Consider the following 24,889-nt stretch of genomic DNA (forward strand, 5'->3'; position numbering starts at 1 on the left):
ATTCTTATTCCGCTTACTCAGTATACGTTTGATGTAATCGTGCATAAAGTGAAAAAAGGCAAAAATTCTATAATATTAATTGATTAAATCGATTATGTATCTAATATATTTTTATTTTCCATATTAGAATATATAAGAATGTGAGGATTGAAGAAAAAATTTAAAGCTCGATTTCAACAACTGCTCAACAGGAGAATTCGATTTTGTATTTGAATATTGTGATTATAGTAATGAAATCAATAAATAATTCTATCAACTAAAATATTTTATGTAACAATGTTTAGATATGTTAAAAAACACGCACGCGTACTCATATATGTATATATATACAGAGAGCACGCACGCATATATACATATACATACTCAATATATAAATTCTAAAATATAAATTTTTACATAGAAAATTATTTTACATAGGAAAATGCGTAAAATATGAATTATTTGGTTTCGAAAGATTACATACTGTGTTCGTCAGAAAGACACATTCTATAATCGGCACAATTTTATGTACGGAATAATAAAGGGAATAGGAAACTGTAAGAATAAACATGTAATTCTGGATCTACCATTTAAAAGTAATCTCTTAAAATCTCAAAAGTAATCTTTAATTAACAAAAACAAAACTGTATCGAACACAGATTATACTTCTTCGAACCAAGTAATCTTTATTTATTGGAAACATTTTTCTATATAACATATATATCTAAAATATATATCTTAGAATTTATTGAGAATACTAATTTTTAATGATTTCTCTATATGTGTATATCTATGTGTATATAATACATATATGTATACATGTGTGTATAAGTTTTATATATATTATTAGCTTAGGTAATTATATTTTAAATAGTTTTAATATATAATTTTATAATAATAATTATGTAATATGTATCTATTATATACACTTTTTATGACAAATGATATACTAATCAGTCATGAAAAAAGAAGTTTCTCTTCGTGTAGGATCTAAAACAAATTCTTGTATTAATTTATATAAACAACAAGCCAATGGAAAATTGACTTTGCAATATATATAAAAAAAATATTGTTCTTATTTGGCTAAATGACGAATCTTGTTCGTTCTCTCTCAAAGTAACATATAGATGATATCATAGAATTTTAATTTAATTCTTAAATAACAATAATTAAAATTAATGTAAAAAGACAATGATTTAATAATAACTTTCGCTATAAAATTTTTGTTATTATAAGAGAAGTCAATTTCAAATTTACAATAGCAAAAAAAAAACAGATGATAGAAATATACAAAGTTTAAAATTAAGTTAAAAATTTTAAGTTTAAAATATATTGTATTCCTTATGCATTAACTTGGTTTCTATACAATATAATTTTTTCAATATGTACATGCCCATGATATAAATATATCTTCATCATTTAGCAAAATACTTTTTATAAAGACTAACCGATTGGCAAATATATTAGGGCTATTCGCAACCTTTGACCTTAAAAGCAATTAATCAATCAAGTATATCCTGCACTTTATACTCGTGTTTATTTTAACTTAATATACGCATATATATATATATATATATATATATATATATATATATAATGTATGTGTATTTGCGCGTACTCGTGTGTGTGTATGTGTGTGAGTGTGTATACGTATGCATGTATGTGTGTGTGTGTCTATATATATATATATATATATATATATATATATATATATATATATATATATATATATATGTATATGTATATGTATATTACATTTAATTATTTATTTACATAATTGCAATTTTTATTATAGAGATATTCCCTTTTTAAAAATTTCAATGCAAGAAATTAACATAAAATGCAATACTTAGCCAGAAATATATGATACAATGCTTTTTGTCAAGTATTAATATGTGATAAGTGTAAAGATAACAATTATTTGTACATTTGCTACATGATATAGATATTATATATAGAAAATGTTAAAAAATATACTATTAGAAAAATTAAAAGAATTTCTGGAATACTTGTTATACAAAATATTCTCTCTATAAAAAATATACAAGATAAACTATCTAATATTGTGTGCCATAATTGGTTGAAATTATTTTATTACTCTTTTACTATTTCTTAAATCTAAAGTGAAAGAAAAGGGCTTAAAAAGAAATTTTACATGATTACAAGAACAATCTAGCATATGTGAAAAGTACCAAGATAATCTTTATTTTTTTAAATAGTATTTTGGTTTCCTCTTTCTTCTTTAATAAAAATCATCCTATATGATACCAAATAATCATATAGTATTAAAAAGCTATCTATGTGTGTGTGTATTATGTTATATAATACATACATCATATTGCACACACAGCAAACATTTCATATAAATATATAGATGTATATCTATATGACATTTTTAACGCAACCAGTAAAATTACTACATATATTGCTAATTCATGATGAGTGCAATAAAAATATACATGAAATAAGTATCAATAAGTAAGCGATGTGTCAGCAACGTTAATTTTAAAATTTTTAAAATCTATCAATTTTTACAAAAATGAATAGTAAAAACTATAAAAGAATCTAACATATTTGTTTAAATAATATAACAATTGAAAATAACTGACAAATATATAAACCATAAAAGTGACAACAAGCTAATAAGAGCAAAAGCGTGAAAAATGGAATGCACAAATTATAATTAATGGTACATTAATATGGAAACAGCGTTTATAATATTCGTCGAGCACATTTTCCTATGCATAAATTATATTCAGTAAATTGAGACGATTTTTGATAATCATTAAATCATATGAAACATATTTAAATGTCAAATATCAAATAGAGTAGGATAGAAATGTGCATATGAAATTAAAATGTTGTCAATAAAGAGAGATTGAAGTGTTATTATTGTTACGTAAAAGATATGAAAAATAAAATAAAATGTTTCACGCCATTTTAAACTTTCCGGCACATAACTGTATTCCTCCAAAATGTGCTTTTATCATAATTACTAAACTGAATGATGTAACGAGACAACATGTGTGTATAAGACGTATGAAAAGTTGGTAATAACAGTATCACCTTTTGTTTACAGATAGAGCAGATTAAATTAAGTTGAGAAGTCCCCTATCATTTTGCGATTTCTGCAATAATTAATGAGAAATTAATTTTTAAAAAATCGATTAATTCGCAGAAGTATTAATAACGTATATACATGACATAATTTTACATGAAATTTACGTATATAATATATACATGGCATAATTTGACATGATTTTGCATGAAATATCTCTCTTAAAATATTCACTTTTTATTATCTTTCTATTATCTTGCCTCAATATTTCTATATATAAAATAATAAGAGGAATCAATTATTGTAAAGAAAATACATAGTTGTTTTTAAGAAAAAAATATGTAACAAACAGCTAATAGACATACATAAAAAATTATAAATAATGAAAAATGAATATTTTTACATTTCATGTAAAATTATGTTTTAAATTAGAGGATATAAAATATCTCGTAAACTATTTAATTTTTAGCCATTCTACCTTTACAACTTTTAATGTCGAATGTTGTAAGAAATCGATTTGTATAAAAAAATTAGAGTGGTTCCATTTAAAAAAAAATCTTTATTTTTATTTTCACATGATCTTTAAAAAAAATCACCTTAGTAAATTTAAGATCATTAACTTTTTTTCTCTCTTAAAACCATAAATTTTGTCTGAAATATGTTTTTATACGATATCAAGTTTTAGAGAAAATATCTTGCAATACTTTATGAAACACTCTAATAGTATATATAAATGATATAATTTCAATGTTTAATACATCAATAGAAATTAAATCAAATTTGGAGATAACACGACATCATGCTTTGTGGGAAGAATATTATCAGAAATCGAGCTCACCTGCGAGCATGATAGAAATGCGGCAAAAGTTGAACATACACTGCCATTTTAAAAATATAAAGCAAAAGTACAGCAGAAACATAACATGATCTGTTATCATAATAATGATACAAAAATGATATCACACGCACGCACGCGCACGCACACACATATATGTATATGTATATATATAGTATGAACCCCCGATGTATAATAATCGAGTTATAATTCTTTCATTCGCTATACGACGTATCTATCATATTCAAGTCTCTATCACAAGCAAATATAAAAACTGCAAAGCGCGATTAACACAATTAATATTTATTTTTATCAGTTTAATTTCTAATACAATTCTATTTATAAATTCAGAATTTATTGTGAAAATTTAATCATTTTATTAACTATTTAATTATGCCAATCATTTATAATTTATATTATGTAGAATATGACTTTATGATAACATATTATATTACACAACACTACATTTATGACTAGAAAATTACGCGATTTACCTCTAATGTTTGGCAATAATACATGTAATATTCAATTTTGTTGTACCTTTATTAATGCAATTGTGTTTACCGAATGTGTTTTTGCAGCAAGTAATGACTATATGCTGTATTTTTGCCATCAGCAGTATTTCATATGATTGATATGATTTGTTATTATATTTCTACTGTCATATTTTGATAGCAGGTCATGCTCGCTGTTAGTGTTCAATGTAGTGGATTCTGTTTAATATCTTTCATGTATCTGCTGTCACAAAAGTGCAATAAAAATTAAGAGCAATACGATATGGCTGTTATGATATGGCAATAAATATGCGGCAATATTAAAGCAAGGACTATCATATTAAAAATCAGCTGCAAAAAAACGGTAAAAATCAAGATTAAAGTGCTATCAAATTGTAAAAACGCGACAAAAATGCAGCAAAAGTTGAATAATATTTAGTTTAGAATCTATCATAAATTAAATATTACAGATATATTATGCCATAAATGTTACCGATAAATGGCTAATTGAATACTTATAATTTTCCAGTCATAAATATATACTGTATATAATGTAACATGTTATATCATAATCCTATTCTACATAATATAAATTATAAATGTGATTGACATAGTTAATAGAATTAATTAAACTTTAACAATCAATTCCGAATTTGTTGGAATTGTCAGAAATAAAAAAAAGCTGATAAAAATAAATACTTTTAATCGTGTTTAGTCGCGTCTTGCAGATTTTATTTCCTGTGACAGAAATTTAAATACGAAATAGATACACCATATAGTGGTAAAGAAAAAGAAGTATAACTAAAACATATCTTAATATTGTGTTGTGATCTTAATAGTACTTAATTTTGCTAATTCTGTCATTATTTTATGGACAACGGACCATGCTGTTTCTGCTGTCCTGAGATAACAATTTATGCTTAATTTTTGCCGCATTTTTGTTGTTGTGCTTGCAAATGAGTATAATTTCTAATCAATATTTTGCCAATATAAATGATGATGTCATACTGAATTTTGATTTACTTTCTATTGACATATTATGTCAACATGCAATGCTTAAGTTCTGCTATCTTTATGCCAAGAATTTCTGCTTAAATTTTACAAGCACATTTTATATATATATATATATAATATATAAATATAGTACATATTTATAGTATAAGTATATCACGACGCAAAGATTGCTTATTTTCTGCTACGCATTTCTGCTGACACTAACTGAAATAGCAGATTATGCGCAGTTGTTGCCAGAGGTCTATATAATATATAGCACATAATTTGCAATATATGATTTTGATAGACTTAGCTATATGGGATCATGATTGAATTTATTGGTATACTGATGACATATTGCTAGCATTTTGCTATTTTGTATATACATATCATTGAATGAAAACCAATCAAGTGTGCTTACAAATACGTAAAGAGAGATAGACTGTAAAATAAAGAAAGTAAAACAACTTCAGAGAATATATTAAGAAAGACCACAGGAAATGAAAAAATGATTTAAAGAAATCTATTGAAAATCTCTTTTGACATTTTGATTTTAAATGCATATTTCTATCCTCTATGTATTATTTAATGCTTATGTTTGATTATGACATGTATGATTTAATAATTCAATCAAGATAATCCAAACACAGATCTAAAACGTTCTATATTCTAGGTATATTGTATTTTTATATTAATATACTATCAATTTACGCATTGACTTCTGTGCTTTGGTCCTTATTAGCCCCTTTTCATCAATTAAATATAATCTTTTAGCTTTATTGGATTTGATTGAAATCATATAGCCATTTACAATCTTCTATTTACATAAAATATACACACACATAGTTATTTTAAAAAATATAGATTATCTTAGAGAATTTGTATAATAAGTATATGATATCAAAATTTTTTTCAGCATATGTTACCTTAAAACCACATATATACACATATCCTTATTTCAAACTATTTTTTGATTAATAAAATAGTAAAAGAATAATTATATACGAAGTGAAAATATTAAATGGTTTATCTGTATATCATATTGTAACAATTACAAAGTTCAAGTAATAAAAAAGTCATTTAAAAAGATTAAATATTTGTAATAATAAACGAAAAATGTATTCCATTCATGACTTCATTGTATAAGGATAATCAAATCATATATTCGTACATCCTGTCATTATACCAAAAATTATTGCACATATATTTTTTACACATGATAATTCTTAATAGAAATGATGCTGTTCACAATTAATATTTCTTTACATTATAATTTTATATTTTAAGTAGTACACATTATACATTGTTTAATGTGTACATTCTTGTCATTAATTTTTATTTACTGCAACAACATTGTCACAATGTGTGATTACAGTAAAATTATTTTATATAAATCTACTCATGTTGTGTAAATTGTACTGGCACAAGGAAAACAAAAATTTGTTTATACATTTACCGAATACAAATAACAATGTCCTTATTTTTCGATTCCTTATAACATATATTCAATAATACGAATCAGGAAATTTGAAATTGTTTGCCTACGCGCATGTCTAACATAGAAAAAAATATATATATAATAAAAAGGAACATTGCAAATTATAATAGAGAACAATAGCATTTGGTGCACATGTACTGCAAATAGAATGCATGTAGGACAATTCAGTGATTTTTTCCTGTACATCTACAACAAATACTATTGTTAATACTTATTAACAAATGTTATACTAATGAACAAATTCTCTTATTAAAATTTTATTTGATGAGTTTTTTCAATAATTATTCACTTTAGTTAAACCTAAAGAAAATAAAAAATATATTACAATTTGAGAATTATTAAATATGCAAATAATTAAAAATGTTTTAGATGATATAAATATATCTAATAAATCTCTTCTTATTTACAACTTTGTGTTATAAATAAGATGGCTCTTATCTTATCTCTCAAAGTAAACATTAAAAATGATATAATACACTGAATGTTATATATATACATACAAATATAATAACACAATAATGTTATTATATATATGAAGGATGGCAATTTTAAAATACCGTTTGTGTATGCAACATTATGTATGCAACGCGTATGTGCAATACTGAAATAGTGATAAACAGTGTATGTTACACTAGGAATGTAACGTAATGTATAAAAAAATGTTACATTATTTGTTAGTTGTCGTCAAACAGTAATACATGAAATCAATTGCTGACAAAGTTGACTGTATTGCAATTGGTCCCCGCTAATCCTACGCATTTTTATTCCTTTCACTTCTCTTTCTTCCGATTCACATACTCTAAGTTCAATTTGTACGCCACCTGGATATTCTAAACTAAGTCCACTACCTTCTACTTCTTCCGTTGAAAATATAAAACCTTTTGGTGGCGCTCTTGCATCTATTATTTGTTTGACACGACCTAATATAGCTTCAGAATTTAATCTGCTCGATTCATCGGACAAAGTAACTTCGACTTCGGTAGGTATTGTATTAGTAAGTGGCCTACCAATACCGCGTGTGATACTGGGTCTCAAAGGATCGCATGGCTCTGAAATAATAAAACTCGGAAGAGTGTTATAATGAGGTAACGCGTCTTCGAGCGAGTCAGGTGATGGAGACGGAGAAGGTGAACAATTAATTATCGTTACTTGTCCTCCAAGAACATCTGTCACTGAAATTTGTGGTGGTACCTATAAGAAAAATTTTAAAATTTAGAATTAAACATTTTAAATCAGTTATATAAAATACTACATATAATATAAAAAATTTGTTTTTTTATTTTATTTTTCTTCTAAAGAAACAAAACCAGAAAAATCACAATTTTTCACTATTAACATACAGAGTGGAAATGTTAATTATTAATGCAATGTTTCAATGACTTTGCAACAACAATAGATTAGATAGTTCTTTCTCTCCCTCTCTCTCTCTCTCTCTCTCTCTCTTCAACGTAGAGAGGACGTATCAAACATCGCTCCCTAAAAGTGTTAAGTGGTTAAATAGATTAAATAGAGAGAATGATAAGTTGTTAAAATCATAGTATGGACGGAGATTAACCATCTAGTCGGGATATGCAGTTTTATGAGTATGCAAAGAGTTTTTTCTTTTCGGGATGAAACATTAAAGTCTCGACAGGTAGACATTACAGATGGACAAAAGTGCTGATGTGTGAAAAGTGAACTCACAAAGGCCCATTTGAGAAATTTATAATTGAAATTGAAATTCAATTGTGTAAAAGATGCAGGTATGAAGAAGATAACGTCATTGGCGGGGAGCTTCAGGGATAGATGGGGATCAACAGGATCTACGGGATCGATTACAACACCAAGCAGTGGAAGTAGAGCAACAGGCACGGGTGAATCTTCGAGTATCGAAATAAAAATAGATTCGATTATACGAGAACAGTGAAAGAAATGAAAGATGAGGTATCATCATGTAAGAAAGAAGTTAAAATGCTGATTAAGAAAGCAGTCCAAGAAGAATTGGGAAATATTAAATAAGAGTTGGAAGATTTGAGAAGAATGATGCAAAGAGACGCTGACAGTTCACTTGAAAGAGTGCAAAGAAGCTACAGTGAAGCAGTAAACGAGAAGAAAGAAGAAAATATTATAACTATAAAATATTATAATTAATATTATAAACCTAAGGTGCAACACGGAGGAAAGTAAAGCTACTAAAAAGTTGATAAAAGAAAAAATAGATATCGCAAGAATATGGCTATGAGAATAGATTCTAAATCAATTATAGATAATATAATACGATTTACAACAACATGTACAAAATGATGTTGAAGAAAAGTGGAAATTAAACAAAAACATTTTCTTTTTTTAACCACATATTATTTATATTATTTAATGACAATAGAATTTGATTTAAAACTTGAGATATAACCTTAAGAGGAAAATAGATTATATAATTTGCAAACTTTAAAATTTATTGCAAAAATAAAATATAATAAAATATAATAAAATATAAGTTTTTCATAGTATAAGTCTTTATTACCAAAATTTCCTATTTTTTTATGTAGAATCAAAATTTGCAATAAAAAATCCCATTTTAAAAATCTTATTTTATTGTAAAATATATTATTTTCACGAAAACCTTTATTTCTAATCTTAGATTATTTTACGGTTCAAACCGAGAGTTAAAGTATCATTCAAAAGAGCATAGCAATTTAGTCAAAGTAAAAAATATTAAAAAAGTATTAAAAATTATTTAAATTTATTCTAAGAGTCTATATTTAATGGTCTATATCTAATTAAAAAAGAAATGGTTTGGATATCACAATAAGAGAGTACATTTAAAAATAAATTTTTCATTTGTTTCTTTCAAGTGGACATATATTACTCTTCTGAAATTTCTCTCATACTAATAATACTTTATATCACAGCAAAATTTTTCATACATATTGAATTGATTGTATACATACCCTTGGTATTTCTACAGGATGTTCTTCTTGTATCATATCCAATGCTGGGCTATTACTAGGGGAATAACTCACAGGAGTAGTAGCAGGTGATCTATGATGTCTAAGTGGACTTAGATCTAAAGGTGTTGCCGGTGGTTGTGCCGGTGTACCGTGTACAATACTACCCTGTACTGGCGTCGTAGATAGACCACTGAGACCTATATCATTAATAAACAGAAAAAAATGATTTTACATGTATTAATCATGAATTTACTTTTACAAAAATTTGTCTTTTATTTCACACTTTTAAATCAAACTGAGAGGTTTTATCATGTATATTGAATATTTTTATTGAACATTTCCATCAAAACCGTCAACTGTCTATTACATACCATATTATCATATTATTATAAATATTTTTAAAATATCAAAAATACAAAATTGATTGTATGTTTAAATACAGCAAACTACTATAGAAATATATAATAAACATCCATCAGAGTTATGACATTATAGTTATTTTGAAAATCCGAAATAAAAAGTTATGATAATGCATAGGTTAAATTAATAAAACATTCTTTGGAAAATGGAATTAGTACCTTGCGTAATTGCTGCTACACCTCTTTCGTGTACAGGAGATCCAGGAATACTTGCAGGGCTATGTGAAGGCGATGCCAATCTTTGTAACTGTTGATACTCTTGTTGAAGAGCTTGGATACCTGGTCCGGGAGCACCCGATCCTTCTGATGCCCGACGGACAGGTGAGTATCTTTCAGTAACAACATGACTGCTTGGCTCCTTATATGAATCCCTATTATTCACTAAAATAAAAATCCAAACATTACAAATATATTCTAGCATCATCAAATATTGTATTTGTGCATTGCATCCAAAATTAATTTATATAAATTGCAAAATTTCACTAATTCACATAAGCTAATACTAGCAAAATATTTTTATATTATATAAGATTCATTATTATATTTAAGAGAAAAATTCTTTTTTGTCATATTAATATCAGAAAAACTAATTTGGAATAAAAATTAGAGAATTTTTCCTTCTTATAAGAGGGCATCCTATAATTATAAAGCAGTTTTGTTTTGTGTAAAAAAATTACGAGATATTAAAGTCACTCTTATTTTTTAAATGTTACCACACATGAGTTTGTTATATATATATATATATATATATATATATATATATATATATATATATATATTAAAATTTCCTCCATTTCACACCACGCACGCATACGCATGTATGCGCACGCATATACACACATACACATACATTCTGTAAAAATATTCAAGCAGAGTTATATAACACATAACACATGTATTAAGAATTCAATAGTTTATTTATATTTTTACACAATAATCTTCTTTATGGTTGTATTACATTTTAAGACTTACCTTTCATAATAATATTGTGTAATTTGTACATAAATTTTATTGATTTGTTTTTAATAAAAGATGTATTAGAAGATATATAAATTATAGCACTATCCTTATATATTAATATTAAAAATACCTCCAAACATATCTTGTGCAATTACACAAAAAAATAATTCATAAATTAACAAAAGTGCAAAAATTACCAGTACTAGTGTGATATAATGAAGATTTCCTGTGGTGTGGAAGTGTTGATCCTCTAAGATGAGTTGGTAACAATCGCGATGGTAGATAAGCTCTATTCATCCTAGCTTCTACCTCCATTACCAGTTCCGGGTTTATAACTACATGCATATTACCAACCAACGAGGCATGGAAGTGCAGTGGACACAAAAAACCATGCAAAATCAAAGATAAAACTGAATAAAAAATGTATAAATATTTAAAAAACTAAAAATATATGATGGAAATAATAAGAACATAAAAAAATATAATGGAGATAATAAAAACATAAAAGCTGCAAAAAGCTCGCAAAATTAATAAAATAAATATTACATCTATATAGTATATTTATATGTTGATTAATTAAGTCAGTATTGATTCAAATTATTGATAATATCGTAATTTCTCAATATTATCTAATTCTGTGGATATACAATTAATTTATTGCATAGATTTGCTAACAATATTAATAACAGCACAAAAATATTATAGAATATTTATGTTGAAACATATGCGTATTAAGATGTTAAAGCTGTCACATGAAACCTATCATAAGTGAATAATGTTTTTCATATGATAAAAATGTTCTAATTAATATATGTACATACAGATCTTAAACAAAACTTGATATCAAAACTTAGAGAGAGAGAGAGAGATAGATAGAGAGAGAGGGGGGGGAGGGAGAGGGGGAGAGAGAGAGAGAGAGAGAAAATGTGATATAACCAAAATTATCTTTAAAAAATGTTATATAAAGAAGTGTATTTAATGTATATTTCAGATATATTGACAAAATTATTGTACAAAAAAATATTGCTTTAATGTTTGTTTTATTACTTAAAGCTGCTCTTTCTATAAAAATGATGATATAAGAAAAGTGCACACGAATTGGAAAAAGAATTATGTATACTATAAAATTTAATTATCCTATTACTATGTTTTAAAATTGTTATAATCAGAGAAATAGAAAAATATAAATGTGTATTATATTTAAACATTTGTTTTTATGAATCTCAATATGATTGTAACATCTGTAAGATGTAGTTTCTGATAAAGAATTTTCAAACCCTATATATGTGTGTGTAAAATAATAAAAAACTGATGTGTAAAAGATAACACCGAACTATGTTATTGTTATCGAGAATAGCGACCAGAACCGATCCGAGCTCGGTGAAACGCATACTCCCTCCGTCTTTTGCCAACCGTAGGTTGGCAGCAGTCGGGAGTAAAAATGTATATCAATAAAAATATATATCAATAAAAATGATAGCAAAATACATTGAAATCTCTCAAAGACCGCGAAAGAATGTATCCCTTCCACGCGCAAAGCCACACACTAAACTAAGTAATATGAGTAGAGATAATGGTTCAGTTACACAGCAATACACAAAACTGCGAACGCTATACTTTCTCCCGACGATGTAGAAAGAGTATATGCAAGTTTCATGAATAACTGTCATGTGAAATGATCCTTTCTATGGTCAAAAATTAACTAATAAAATAAAATATTTTTCGTATAATATTTTGCACAGACATATGAATTTAGCGCCTTTTTATCTTTTGCTACAAATTTCTTTCTATTCAAAAAGCAAGATTCAGCTTTACATAATCTTGAATTTTACTGTTATTAATTAAACTTTGATCACTTTCCTACAAAAGTAATGATATCAGAAAATTGCGCTCATTAAAAATGAAAAATGTATATAGAATTTATGTATATAGAATTTATGTATATAGAATTTATTCTTATATTATATTATTCTTTGATTATTATTATTTCAATATTAAGATTATATTAAATAATATATAGTATTATAATTATAGTATTATAATTATATATTTTAAGTATTGTGTATACGCTTTTTAATATAATTGTAGAAAAGATAAGATATATTCTTGGAAAAAAAATCTCAAAATAATCATATCAATTGCAACAAATGTATCACGCGCAATAAAATATGATACAATTAAAATAACAAAAGTTAATGCAAATAAATTAGTGCTGCTATAATTGCTGAAATTATTTTCATGTATATTTGCATTTTAATATTTTAATATATCTCTAAAAAATTTAGAAAATAGAAAAAATAGAAAAAATACTGTACATATTGTTATATAAACGAATTGAAGAAAAAAAATGTATATATATATATATATATATATATATATATATATATATATATAAAATAGTTAAGTCTAGCTAAATTAAGTGAGCGTGTAAAATATATAAAGAAATGGAAGTCGATTGTAATCCTAATAGAAAATAAAGAAGTCGTAAAAGAAATTGTGAATCATAAATCATTTCAGTGAGAATAAAAAAAATTATTAAAAGGTGAGCGGTATGAGTTATATCATGAAAGTTATAACATTTCTTATTCAATTGAATATGGCAACTTTTAAATAATAAGGATAAGAAAATCGATGATCTCTTTCAAAGATAAAATGGATACATATACTAATAACTAAAAGGAAAATTACTCTATTAAAAAGATTCTTAAAGTATATTCCATTTTTGATAGATTAAAACTGCCTCCCCGAAGAAAATGCAATTTTTATTTGTAATTAAATTTCTTTAATTTTAACTCTCCTTCTAAGGAAATTCAAACAGTCTTTATTTATAACTTTATTTTTGGTTCTCATTTACATATGAGTACACAAGTACACAAAATAAACATTCAATAAAAATTCTAATTTCTTTGTTACACAATTATATGATATTAAAAGTGAAAATTATCTTTTTCTTTGCACTAAATTCAAATAAATTAATGTTATTGCATTATTTACATTCCATAATATAAATTTGGTATAATATATAAAAATTATATTTGGTATAATATATAAAAATTCAATTTCTTATGATTATGCTCTTTAATAAATAAATGTATAATCCAAAAATTATTCACACTTTGATGTTGTAAGTATTTCGAAGTGTTTAATTGACCAATCAGGATTAAAAAATTTTTGTTTCTTTTGTCTTGATTGATCAATCAAATATTTTAAAACATTTATAACATCAAATAAAATGAATTTTTAATAATAATATAATAATAGTAATAATAATTTTACAATCATATTATATAGATTAAGATATATAGATTTATTGATTAATTTATATTTTATTAATCTGTGATATCAAAATATGACATATGTAAAAAATTAATTTTTATTTATATTGTGCAAAGAAGAAATCTACATAAATTTACTTTGTATATATAATTCAACATGATGAGATAAAAAAAAAGTTTTAGTATCATTAAAGAGAAATATCTCGGGAAATATTAAACATTTTAATGTTAGAATCTTTTGAACCACAATTTATTATAATATAATTAAAATTTTGTTCTAGAAGAATCAATTTCCATTTTAGAGAAGATGATTTTATTGTTTATTTAAAAATTTTATTGTTTATATAAAAGTGTAAGAAATCCACGCTTTAACATATGCATACTTTGCTTTTGCTATTTTTAATCGGAAATAATTGGCAATAAAATATAGACATTAAAAAGCTCTAAGTCATGCAATTTTAATTATTAATTGTGAAAAAATTCAGTACAATTTAACTGTCATACCTGGCCGCTGCATAACAGTGCTAAGACCACTTCTTCTTCTTCTATCGCTATTTCCATTATTACTACTATTGTTATTACTGCTCCCTTCTCCACTTGTAGTACTAACACCAATACTTAATGACTGGGCACATTGTACTAATCCTGAACTGCCACTCTGTAACTGTTTGCATACATTTGTTTAAAAATTTGAAAAAAAATTTCAATACAGAATGTTTTAGCAAACAATTTGATAGTCAAGTAACAACAAATAAAATAATCTACATAGAATGGATCAGGAAACATAATGCAATCGAAAAAGAAGTAATTTCTTGTACAAAATTAAAGTTAAAAATGTGAAATAAAATATTATATAAATATACACAAAATATAATATTATACATATATATAAAAACAATTATGAAATGTGTGTAAGAACTTGGAAAAATTAATGCAGAAAGACAGATGTCTTAAATATTAAAGATACTATGCCTAAAGGATTAAATCAATTTATTTAAAACTAATTTAAAAATAAAATTATGTTAACTTGCATTGTTTAGAAAGAAACTATTACGAATTTAGTTACAAATTAGTTAGAACTATAGAATTAAAAGAATGTAATATTTTTAGTATTTCATCATTTCACTACTTCTATTATTTTAATTATATTTATTATATTATATTATTTTAATTATATTTTGCATATACCTGTAATATACTTACAGACTGTAATTGTTCCCTGCTACCAGGTTGACTCCAACCACTTTCTTCATCGTTGTTAATATTATTACTATGCTGTTGATGAAATATGTGAAGATTTGCTCCACCATCTGAAGCTCTTCTGCCAAAGCTTCCTGCTGTATATATAAATATATATAATATATAATAAAGTAATAACGTTTTAAAAGAAAGAAGTTGGACTGATTAAGTTTGAATTTAAAAGCTTTAAGATATAGTAAAATTGACAAGGGTAACTTCCTATAAATATATATAAATATGTAATAATATAAAAACATGACTTTTTAAGATATTTCTATTCATCATATTTATTTTTTAATAATGAAATTAAATAGTATATTTGAGTATGTTAACATACTTATATTATAGTATAATATAATAATAAATTCGTTATGTGTGTGTATATAAAGAGTTATAAAAATGATACAATGATTTAAAAAAATTAATAATTTTATTAATTATTATTTATAATTTTTTGTAAAAATTAATTTTGTGTGCATGAGTTATAAAGAAAAATCTACATGTAACTGCTGTTATTATCAAAATAATAGACTTAAGATAAAAGATTAACTAAACATTTTACACTATAATAAATTATATGAAAGTTCATACATAAAAATGAGAACTTACTGGCACCCATTACAGGAGGCGGCTTCAGTAAATGCTGATCTTTTATTTGGAAATTTTGGGGTGGTTGGTGTTGAACTAAGGGAAGATTTAATGGTAAATTTGTATGCGGCAAAACTTGAGGATCCATATTACAATGAAGAATAGGAAGAGGTCGTAAAGTTTGATATCCTGACATATGATTATAGGGATATGATGTAGGAGACTGATGCACTGCATCACCAGGTCCAACTGTATGTCTTCTTGTTGTATGATAAGGCGTTCCAGAAGGCAAATAAAGACCACTTTTCTCTTCTGTTTCTGCTTCGGCTTCACCAAACTGTCAAAAAAATACATATATAAAAATATGTAGATTTATTAATTTTATAATATATTGTTAGATGTAAAGTAATGCTACAAGTAATGCTACAGTGATTTATTAATCTCCTTTTAATTACTTGTAGATCCAAAATAAAATTCCAAAGAAAATTTACTATACAATTATTACACAACAATTTTATAATAAAATTTGTATTAGTTTCATAAGTGCAATCTGCATAATACTCGCTCTATCATATGTCACATTTCACATTATCGAGTTTTTGTTTTAAACAGATTGAATTAATACTATATTAGATAGATCCATTTTTACATGCAGCATACAAATCAATACAATTTGATTTATTTACATAACTTTATGAATATTAATCTTATTGACAAATATTTTAGAGAAAAAATTTGGTAGCAATCACATAATGCATAAATTTTATTTCTTCAAATTTTGTGATTGTGAAGAAATAAAATAGGAGATAATCTTGATCTTGATTTTTGATGATCGATTTTTTCATACAGAATAAATCGTATAAACTGTTACAAATTAATATTTTTTAATTTCAAAAGATATTAAAAAACTCTTAATTGGTGCCTTTTTATTGATTGCGAGAGATATGTTTCTAATCTTTGAAAGTTTCCCTAATCAAATCTTGAAAAAATAGAGAAGAATAAGTTAATTGTCTTTTTGCTTTGTCCTCAAAAGTTACATAATTACCTTCTCCAATTGATGTGCACCATCTGGCAAATAATCACCCGATATATTTTGGATATTGGGTAAATTAGGCATTGTTGGTTCTAATCGATCAACGAGTAAATTGTATATAGCTGACACATGATCAAAAGTGTTTCCTTTGATGGCTTGTAACAATGTATCTGCGCTGAGTCCAGGCAATCTTAACATATTCTCTATCACTAATTGATTTAATTGGGGTGCTACGTCAGGACTACATCTGAGAATATATACAAATATAAGGTATATACACACACACACACACACACACACACCCCGCGCGCGCGCACATGCACGCACGCACGCACACGCCACGCACACGCACACACATAAGATCTGCATCCTAATTGTTAGTCTCTTACTCCTTCATATTATTTTGATTAATATTATTTTGATATCATATAAACTAAACTTGTTAAATATTTTTATATTTATAATTTTTATGTTCATTATTTATTAATTTTTTCAAGAGCTTTTTTATATTTCTTATTTGTTTATATGAAATAGCATATAATAAAATAAATGTGACATAATACATACCCTCCAGGTTCTAACTCCACGACTCCATTTCCACACATCCATGAATGTGTTAATATTTGTGAAATACTTAAACGCCGCTCTGGTTCTACTACTAACATGTGTCTGATCAATTTTTCGCAATCTAAAATGATAAACATGTTTAGCTATATAGCTTTGAACATATATCTTTTAATATAATCGAAATAAGGAACGGGAAATTTGGGAAAAAAAACTGCTCAATTTGTTTAAATATATAAAAAGCCATAGAAAATTTGTATGCAAATGTTGCATTAATCTGTTATTAATCTGTAAATAAGAGCAAAAAAGTTTACTTGCGTCGCGTTTAACACTGTGTAACATATTTTGTTGACATTGCGCTGACGAGGGATAAAAAATGATCCGAAACGTTCGCTTTTTATTATTGTAATTTTGATGTCAAAATCAACCAACAATAAAAAAAGAAGGAAATGTTTCTTCTCTGCGCTCCAACTACCGCGCTGTGGCTCTTATGTGCCAATCTCGATTTAATTTGTAAAATTTACTTGATAATTGTACATTTTCATGTACAATAGCTTTTTTTGATTGAGATATTAAGAAATATTATATATATATATATATGAGCTACGAGTTATTTATAAAATAATGAATTACTCTTGTATTTCTGTATCAAACTTTCAGAATATTTTAACAAAGATTTCCTACTAATCATCGGTATTTATCGTTTTAACTACGAATTTAAAAAAAAAAATTTAGAAAAAATGTCAATATCAACATATTTAACATTTCATGTAATTAATAATAATTTAAAATTTCAAGTATTATTTTAAATGTCCTAAATAATATTTTTGTATGGAATAAATCTTCCATAAAGATATCTAGAAACAATTTAACGATTCACAATTATTTATTTTGTTCTCGAAAAATTTCATTTTTTCGTTCATGTAAAGTTATATTATTACATATTTCAAATTTTTGATATTTTTAATATACTTTTAATATTCAACCATATATATAGCTTTGAATTTGAGTTCAGGCAATTAAAAGTTAATTTACTAATTTTATACCATATTTTTATTTTCAAACTATTATTAAAAAATTATTCTTAGACTTTGCACAAGTCAATGTATTATAAGTTGTAAATAAATTAAACATATAAAGCCCGATTGCGCCAATGTTATTTTGGCTTTAAGCGAGACTAATTATATATCTATCTATATTTATTTAGGAAGAAAAATAGATACATGAGTCTTGCTTATAAATCCAAAACAATATTGATGCAACCTGACCTTAATGTTTTAAAAAATATATAAAAAGATAAAAAATTAAAGATTAAAAAGACAGATATATATATATATATATATATATATATATATATATATATAAATAAAGAAATAAATAGTTAAATAATTTAATCACAAATACTTCTTATGAAAAAGAGATGGAGTAATTTATATATGTATATATTTACCTGCAGACATAAAAAATGGTATTCTGAATTTCCCTGAGACAACTACAGATCTTAACAACTGCATTGTAGGTCCATCAAATGGTAGAGCACCACAAACTAATACATACAAGACAACACCAAGGCTCTGAAACATTTATTTGTTATATGTAACATCAGTACAGTTAAAAATGAATATTTTAAAAGATATTACATATTTTATATATCACAACATGCTAAAGTAAATTATAAAAAATTTCATAAACTAATTTTTTTACTCCTTGATATTTTTATTCAAAATGATTAGGAAATTCATACATGTAAAAATAAACACATGTAATTACATTTAAAAATAGATAAAAGTAATCTTTTTAAATCTCGGAAGCGCCATTATTTGAAATCTTATAATCGTGCACTTTTATTCAAAAAACTTTCTTTTGATATTATTTAATTTTCAATATATTTTGTCAGAATACAGACTTAAAATGAAACATTCTGTATTTTACACACACGTACACACGTACCCCACACAGAAACACACCTATACAATTACACATACATATGATTACTGAGTATTTATGTTAATAAATGAAATAGACTTTTAATTACGAATATATCTTAGAATATAAAATTTATGTGTAATATTGCATAAAAAAAGCAATAACATACCCATACATCAGCTCTTGGACCATCGTAATGTTTTCCCTCAAAAATTTCAGGTGCAGCATATGGTGGTGAGCCACACCATGTATTCAATGGAACACCAGGTGTATATTCATTACTAAATCCAAAGTCAGCAAGTTTTATATTATTGTCTGCATCAAGTAATAAGTTTTCAGCCTGATAAGATAAAAAAGGTAAAAAGTTATATGAGTATGTATACAAAACGATGTAATAATATTTATTAATAATTAGAGAGAGACTTATATAGATTATTTTTAATATATAAGTTAATTTTAATATAATACATAATAAATCTCTAGAGACCTTAAGATCTCGATGAACCACCCTTTGTTGATGCAGATAACGAACGGCAAGTACAATCTGACGAAAAATTCGTCGTGCTTCTGGTTCTGGCATTCTACCATTTCGAACAAGATGATCAAATATTTCACCTCCAGGAGCATATTCTGTCACTAAATATATCATTTTCTCCGTTTCCATTACTTGATATAGTCTTATAATATGTGGATGTCGTAACCTTTTCATTATATGCACTTCACGAAAAATTTTTGCTAAGTTTTCTTCATTTAGTTTAGTTTTATCTATTATTTTAATAGCAACCTATAAAATAATTAAGCAAATTAATAGCAACAACAAATTATAATACGCAACATCGATATGTAAAGAATATAGTATATAAATATGTAAGGAATCTGTGTAATGTGTGTGGTATACAACATTTTCCAGCTAGAGAAGATTGTTTTACCTTATTCTATAAGATTAAAAACAAAATTTACAAAGAAAAGTTAATTATATTAATTATAAATTTTACAGATTGATATAATTGATTTTTTCAATTATCATTTGTAGACGATTTTTTTATATCATCTTAAATAATATTTTGCATAATATTATTTGCAGTTTATTTTTTATTGATAAAGAAACAATTTCTCTCTCTCTCTCTCTCTCTCTCTCTCTCTCTCTCTCTCTGTCTCTCACCTAAGAAACTTTTCCATTCTTTGACGACTTAATTATATTCTCTAATATTTGTATGTTTATTTGTATCTCGTTCGCGCGCATGTTATCGCGTTTCTATGTTATCATCTATATTATCTCTCCTACCAATTATTATTAACTAATAATTCTATAGTCTTTATATAACATTGTTCAAATCATTTAAATAAACATGTCTTCGTATATACAGGATATCCGGTAATAATAATTTCTCGTGTGCAGGTAGAGCGGATTAAACTGAATAGAAAAGCCCTGTATCGTTTTGTGATTTTTGCAATAATTAATGAGCAACTAATTAAAGAAGATCAATCAATTAGCATTAATATTGGCGTGTGGCAAGAAAAGACATCTCACTATGCGGTTACTAGATGTACGACGAAATGTTATAAGGAGCACTGTACAAATGACAATAACTACGAGTTATATCTAAGGCTGATATTAAATTTGTCATACGACAATTATAATATCGGTCTAATGCTGGACCCTTGCATCTTATGTTAGCCAACAACGGGCTGTCTCTTCTCCTTGCGCGTTAATATTCGGGAATTGGTTATCTCTTTTAATTAATTTCTCATTAATTATTACGTTATTAAAATCATAAAATAGTAGAAAATTTTTCTACTCGGTTTAACCCGTTTTACTTGCATACGAGAAGTGATATAATTATTACCAGAGATCCTCTCCTGTAAATTCAATATTAAAAATTAAATAATCTTTAATGATATAACATGAAAGTTTTAATATTTCACATACACATGCATCAATAAGTATGTATAAAACATACGCGCACGTAATTTTCAAAAAATTGCAGAAAATTTAATTTTTAAAAACAAAATTTTTAAATATGAAATAATATGTATAAATACATAATAAAAATGTAATAAAATAATGTTTTTAAATATTAAATAATGTTTGCATTTAATGTTAATTATATATATATATATATATATATATATATATATATATATATATATATATATATATATATAAGTGTGTAAAACAAGTGAAAGAAAATAATAAAATAAATGTTCATAATTTTTTTATATATTTAGAGAATATTCAAACTTAAAGTACTTAAAAAAACAAGTGTTAAAACTATTTGTAATAAATTTGTAATTTGTAATATTATATAGTGTTCCAGAATAAATATATTAAATTTTATCGAGATAGATTCTTTGAGAAAGAAAGAAAGAAAAGGCGAGAAAGAAGAAGCGATAGAAGCAAAGAAAAGAGGGGAGGAAATAAGAAGATAAAGAAGAAGTCAAATAGAAAATTAATTTTTTTCTCATCTGAACTATCACAAAATTATATTATTATTATATAATTTACTATAATTTTTTAAATTTCCATTATAGAGACATAAACTTTCTAATGATTTATATTATTTATAAAATATATTAACAAACACATTCTATGTATCCTAAAATTCTTTACAATTTTTTAAATATATACACTAATATTTTAAATTAATTTAATTTTAACAAAATATATATAATTATACTTTTCTTACATATAATTATATTTTTCTGTGCGATTTTGAGGTTTTTATTTGTCTAAAAATCTCTTATTTTAAATTGAAAATTGAAAATTATTGAATTACTGAACTATTAATTGAATTATTGAACTTTAATTTTTTCTTCAATATTTTCTATAGTTATTAAGGAAAATTAATTAAATGAGAAAATTTGTTATTAACTTGTTTATATTTATATTACATATATATATATATATATATATATATATATATATATATACACGCGCGCAAACACACACACACACACACACGCGCGCGTCTAAGACATTTTGTCTCCAGCATTTAATATGAATTTCTTAATCGTAAAATCAATCATGGACAATATGACAAGAGCAGTATCATTATTTAAACATTGAAAAAAAAAGTAAACTACCACACGCAGATCTATACACAGAACTGATTATCAACTTAGTCAATCAGCAGATTGCACATCTCTTATAAGTAAAATTATAAGAAACAAAAGAATAGATAATTAAATCTTAAAAAAATTCTTCAAAACTGTTAGATTTTTTAAGATAAGAAAAAAATAACTGAAAACTAGAATTTCTAGATTTTTCTAAAAAAAAAAAAAGAAAGAAAGAAAAGAAAAAGAAAATGTTAATTTCTCAATGATGAAAATTTCAAGATACTAATAACTTCTAAATTATAAACAACTGAAAAAAAGAGAATTTTATATATATATATATATGTATATTTTAAATCTTAAGAAATCTAATGAATAATAAATCAATATTTTCTAATTTTATATAAAATCAGTCAAAGCATCTGGCAAAAAGGGATGCATGTAACAATTTCAAAATATTCTACATATATCTATGTCTCGATACATAAACACATTAAAAATTGTGTAAAAACTTTTATCTATTAAGAAATGGATTTGTTTGCAAAAATGGAAGAGAGATAGAGAACGAGCTAAAAGCACGTTGTTTTCGACAATCATAATTAGTTATTAAGTAAATTAAAGTATATCACAGATTGATTAGAGGTTCTTCTTTTATAATTTTTATATATACAAATATATTTATGCATGTAATACATATCTCTGTCATAAATATATATGAAATATAAATGTGCTACTGTCATAAATATATATAAAAATATAAGTGTAACTATTAGTAAATGTGTCTACTATTAATATCACATATAATTATAAAAACAAGTATTATATGTGTATGATGATAATATTGAACAAAATCATCTAATAGTTTTCAATTTAATTGTAATTGAAAATATATAATTGTACATCTATAGTCTTACGCATACGTCCAAGTAATGTCTTTATAGTCATCTTTCTTTTTTAGTTTTCTCCTCCTTTTTGATAACAAATTTTAATAATAAAACAAAATTTTTTGTATTTAAAATTTACATTTACTAAATGTGTTTTTTTTACATGTACTATAATCTAAAATTAAGGAGAAAGACATCTTTCCTACATTAATATATTATTATATTTACCTGAAATGGCTGATATTTTTAATAACAAGAGTGAAGAAATTTATATCAATTATATATTTTAAATTATAACACAATACACGATATTCACTCTTTTAACATTAAAGATTAAAATATTTATATTTTTTCTTTAATATTAACTATGCGTGTATCATGATAAAATATAATCACTAAATTAATCAGATTTTTTATATAATCATACATATTAAAAATGTAAAACAAAATATTCATAATAGCAGCACACAACTTTTATACACACACATACACAGAGGGAGAGAGAGAGAAAGAAAAAGAGAGAGAGAGGGGAGAGAGAAAGAGAGAGAGAGAGAGAGAAAGAGACAGAGAGTTATCCAGAAAATATTAACGACAAAATGACGGATTTCATGTTTGCAACATAGATTCTTACGGCGTCTTTTACCTTAGATTTTGTCACGACGTGGGTGGCCATTTTAACTACGGCAAAATTTCCCTTGCCAATAGTCTTTTCCAATTCGTAATAACCGACACGTATGAGTTTGTTGACAGAGAATTCTTGGGAAACCTCATTGTGCGACGTCGGCGCGGATGCCATTTTTTAATCACTTGTCTCGCTCGTACTTAACTCGTTGCCAATTGCAATACTGCCTAGTACGATATTACGCCGACAGAGGAGTTGTATTAATTGTCTTTTAAAACTGCCATCTAGTGGCAATATGAATAAGTAATATGCTTCGATTAGAAAGGCTGGTATTCATAATCCGTTGGTTTGTTCGTGCTGTTTGCACTCGCTAAAAATTTCTACATTTAATACTAAATTTTCGACGCCGATTGGTCGGATCTGAAAGTAGAAACCAATCATGTTTGATTGTTACTTAGCGGTTGAGTCCGCTGAATGCGGCCAATAGCACCGTGTGCCGCTGGTTTAAATAGCGGAGCCAATCAGCACTAAGGCACACAAA

The 24,889-nt window shown here is 25.4% G+C and overlaps 1 protein-coding gene across 2 annotated transcripts; it reads right to left on the reverse strand.

Moving 5' to 3' along the window:
* Positions 1-92: 92 nt before the first annotated feature.
* On the reverse strand, positions 93-24,571 carry LOC145960904 (serine/threonine-protein kinase SIK3). Of its 2 annotated transcripts, XM_083080624.1 has the most exons (13): positions 24,370-24,571; positions 20,276-20,572; positions 19,958-20,128; positions 19,313-19,436; positions 17,866-17,986; positions 17,311-17,545; positions 16,287-16,602; positions 15,642-15,775; positions 14,943-15,102; positions 11,361-11,498; positions 10,363-10,584; positions 9,785-9,981; positions 93-8,048 (listed from the first exon to the last, which is right to left on the reverse strand). In XM_083080624.1, exons 1-13 carry the CDS (start codon positions 24,520-24,522, stop codon positions 7,542-7,544), a joined length of 2,775 nt encoding a protein of 924 aa, XP_082936750.1. In that variant the 5' UTR covers positions 24,523-24,571; the 3' UTR covers positions 93-7,541. The 2 variants fall into 2 exon arrangements, with proteins under 2 accessions (XP_082936750.1, XP_082936751.1); XM_083080625.1 differs by lacking the exon at positions 11,361-11,498.
* Positions 24,572-24,889: the final 318 nt, after the last annotated feature.

This window comes from Camponotus vicinus, unplaced genomic scaffold, assembly GCF_025532165.1.
Source record: "Camponotus vicinus isolate PSW18456_S1 unplaced genomic scaffold, iyCamVici1.0 SCAF_10, whole genome shotgun sequence".
Classification (NCBI taxonomy): Eukaryota; Metazoa; Arthropoda; class Insecta; order Hymenoptera; family Formicidae; genus Camponotus; species Camponotus vicinus.

Bases quoted from the DNA above. Each gene is read 5' to 3' on its own strand.
- LOC145960904 (XM_083080624.1), bottom strand. From the start codon at position 24,522: ATGGCATCCGCGCCGACGTCGCACAATGAGGTTTCCCAAGAATTCTCT. The intron at 17,546-17,865 runs GTATGTATTATG...ATATATTCTCAG, and splicing joins GTGGAGTTAGAACCTGGAGG to ATGTAGTCCTGACGTAGCAC. The intron at 15,776-16,286 runs GTAAGTTCTCAT...TTATATATACAG, and splicing joins GCCTCCTGTAATGGGTGCCA to CAGGAAGCTTTGGCAGAAGA.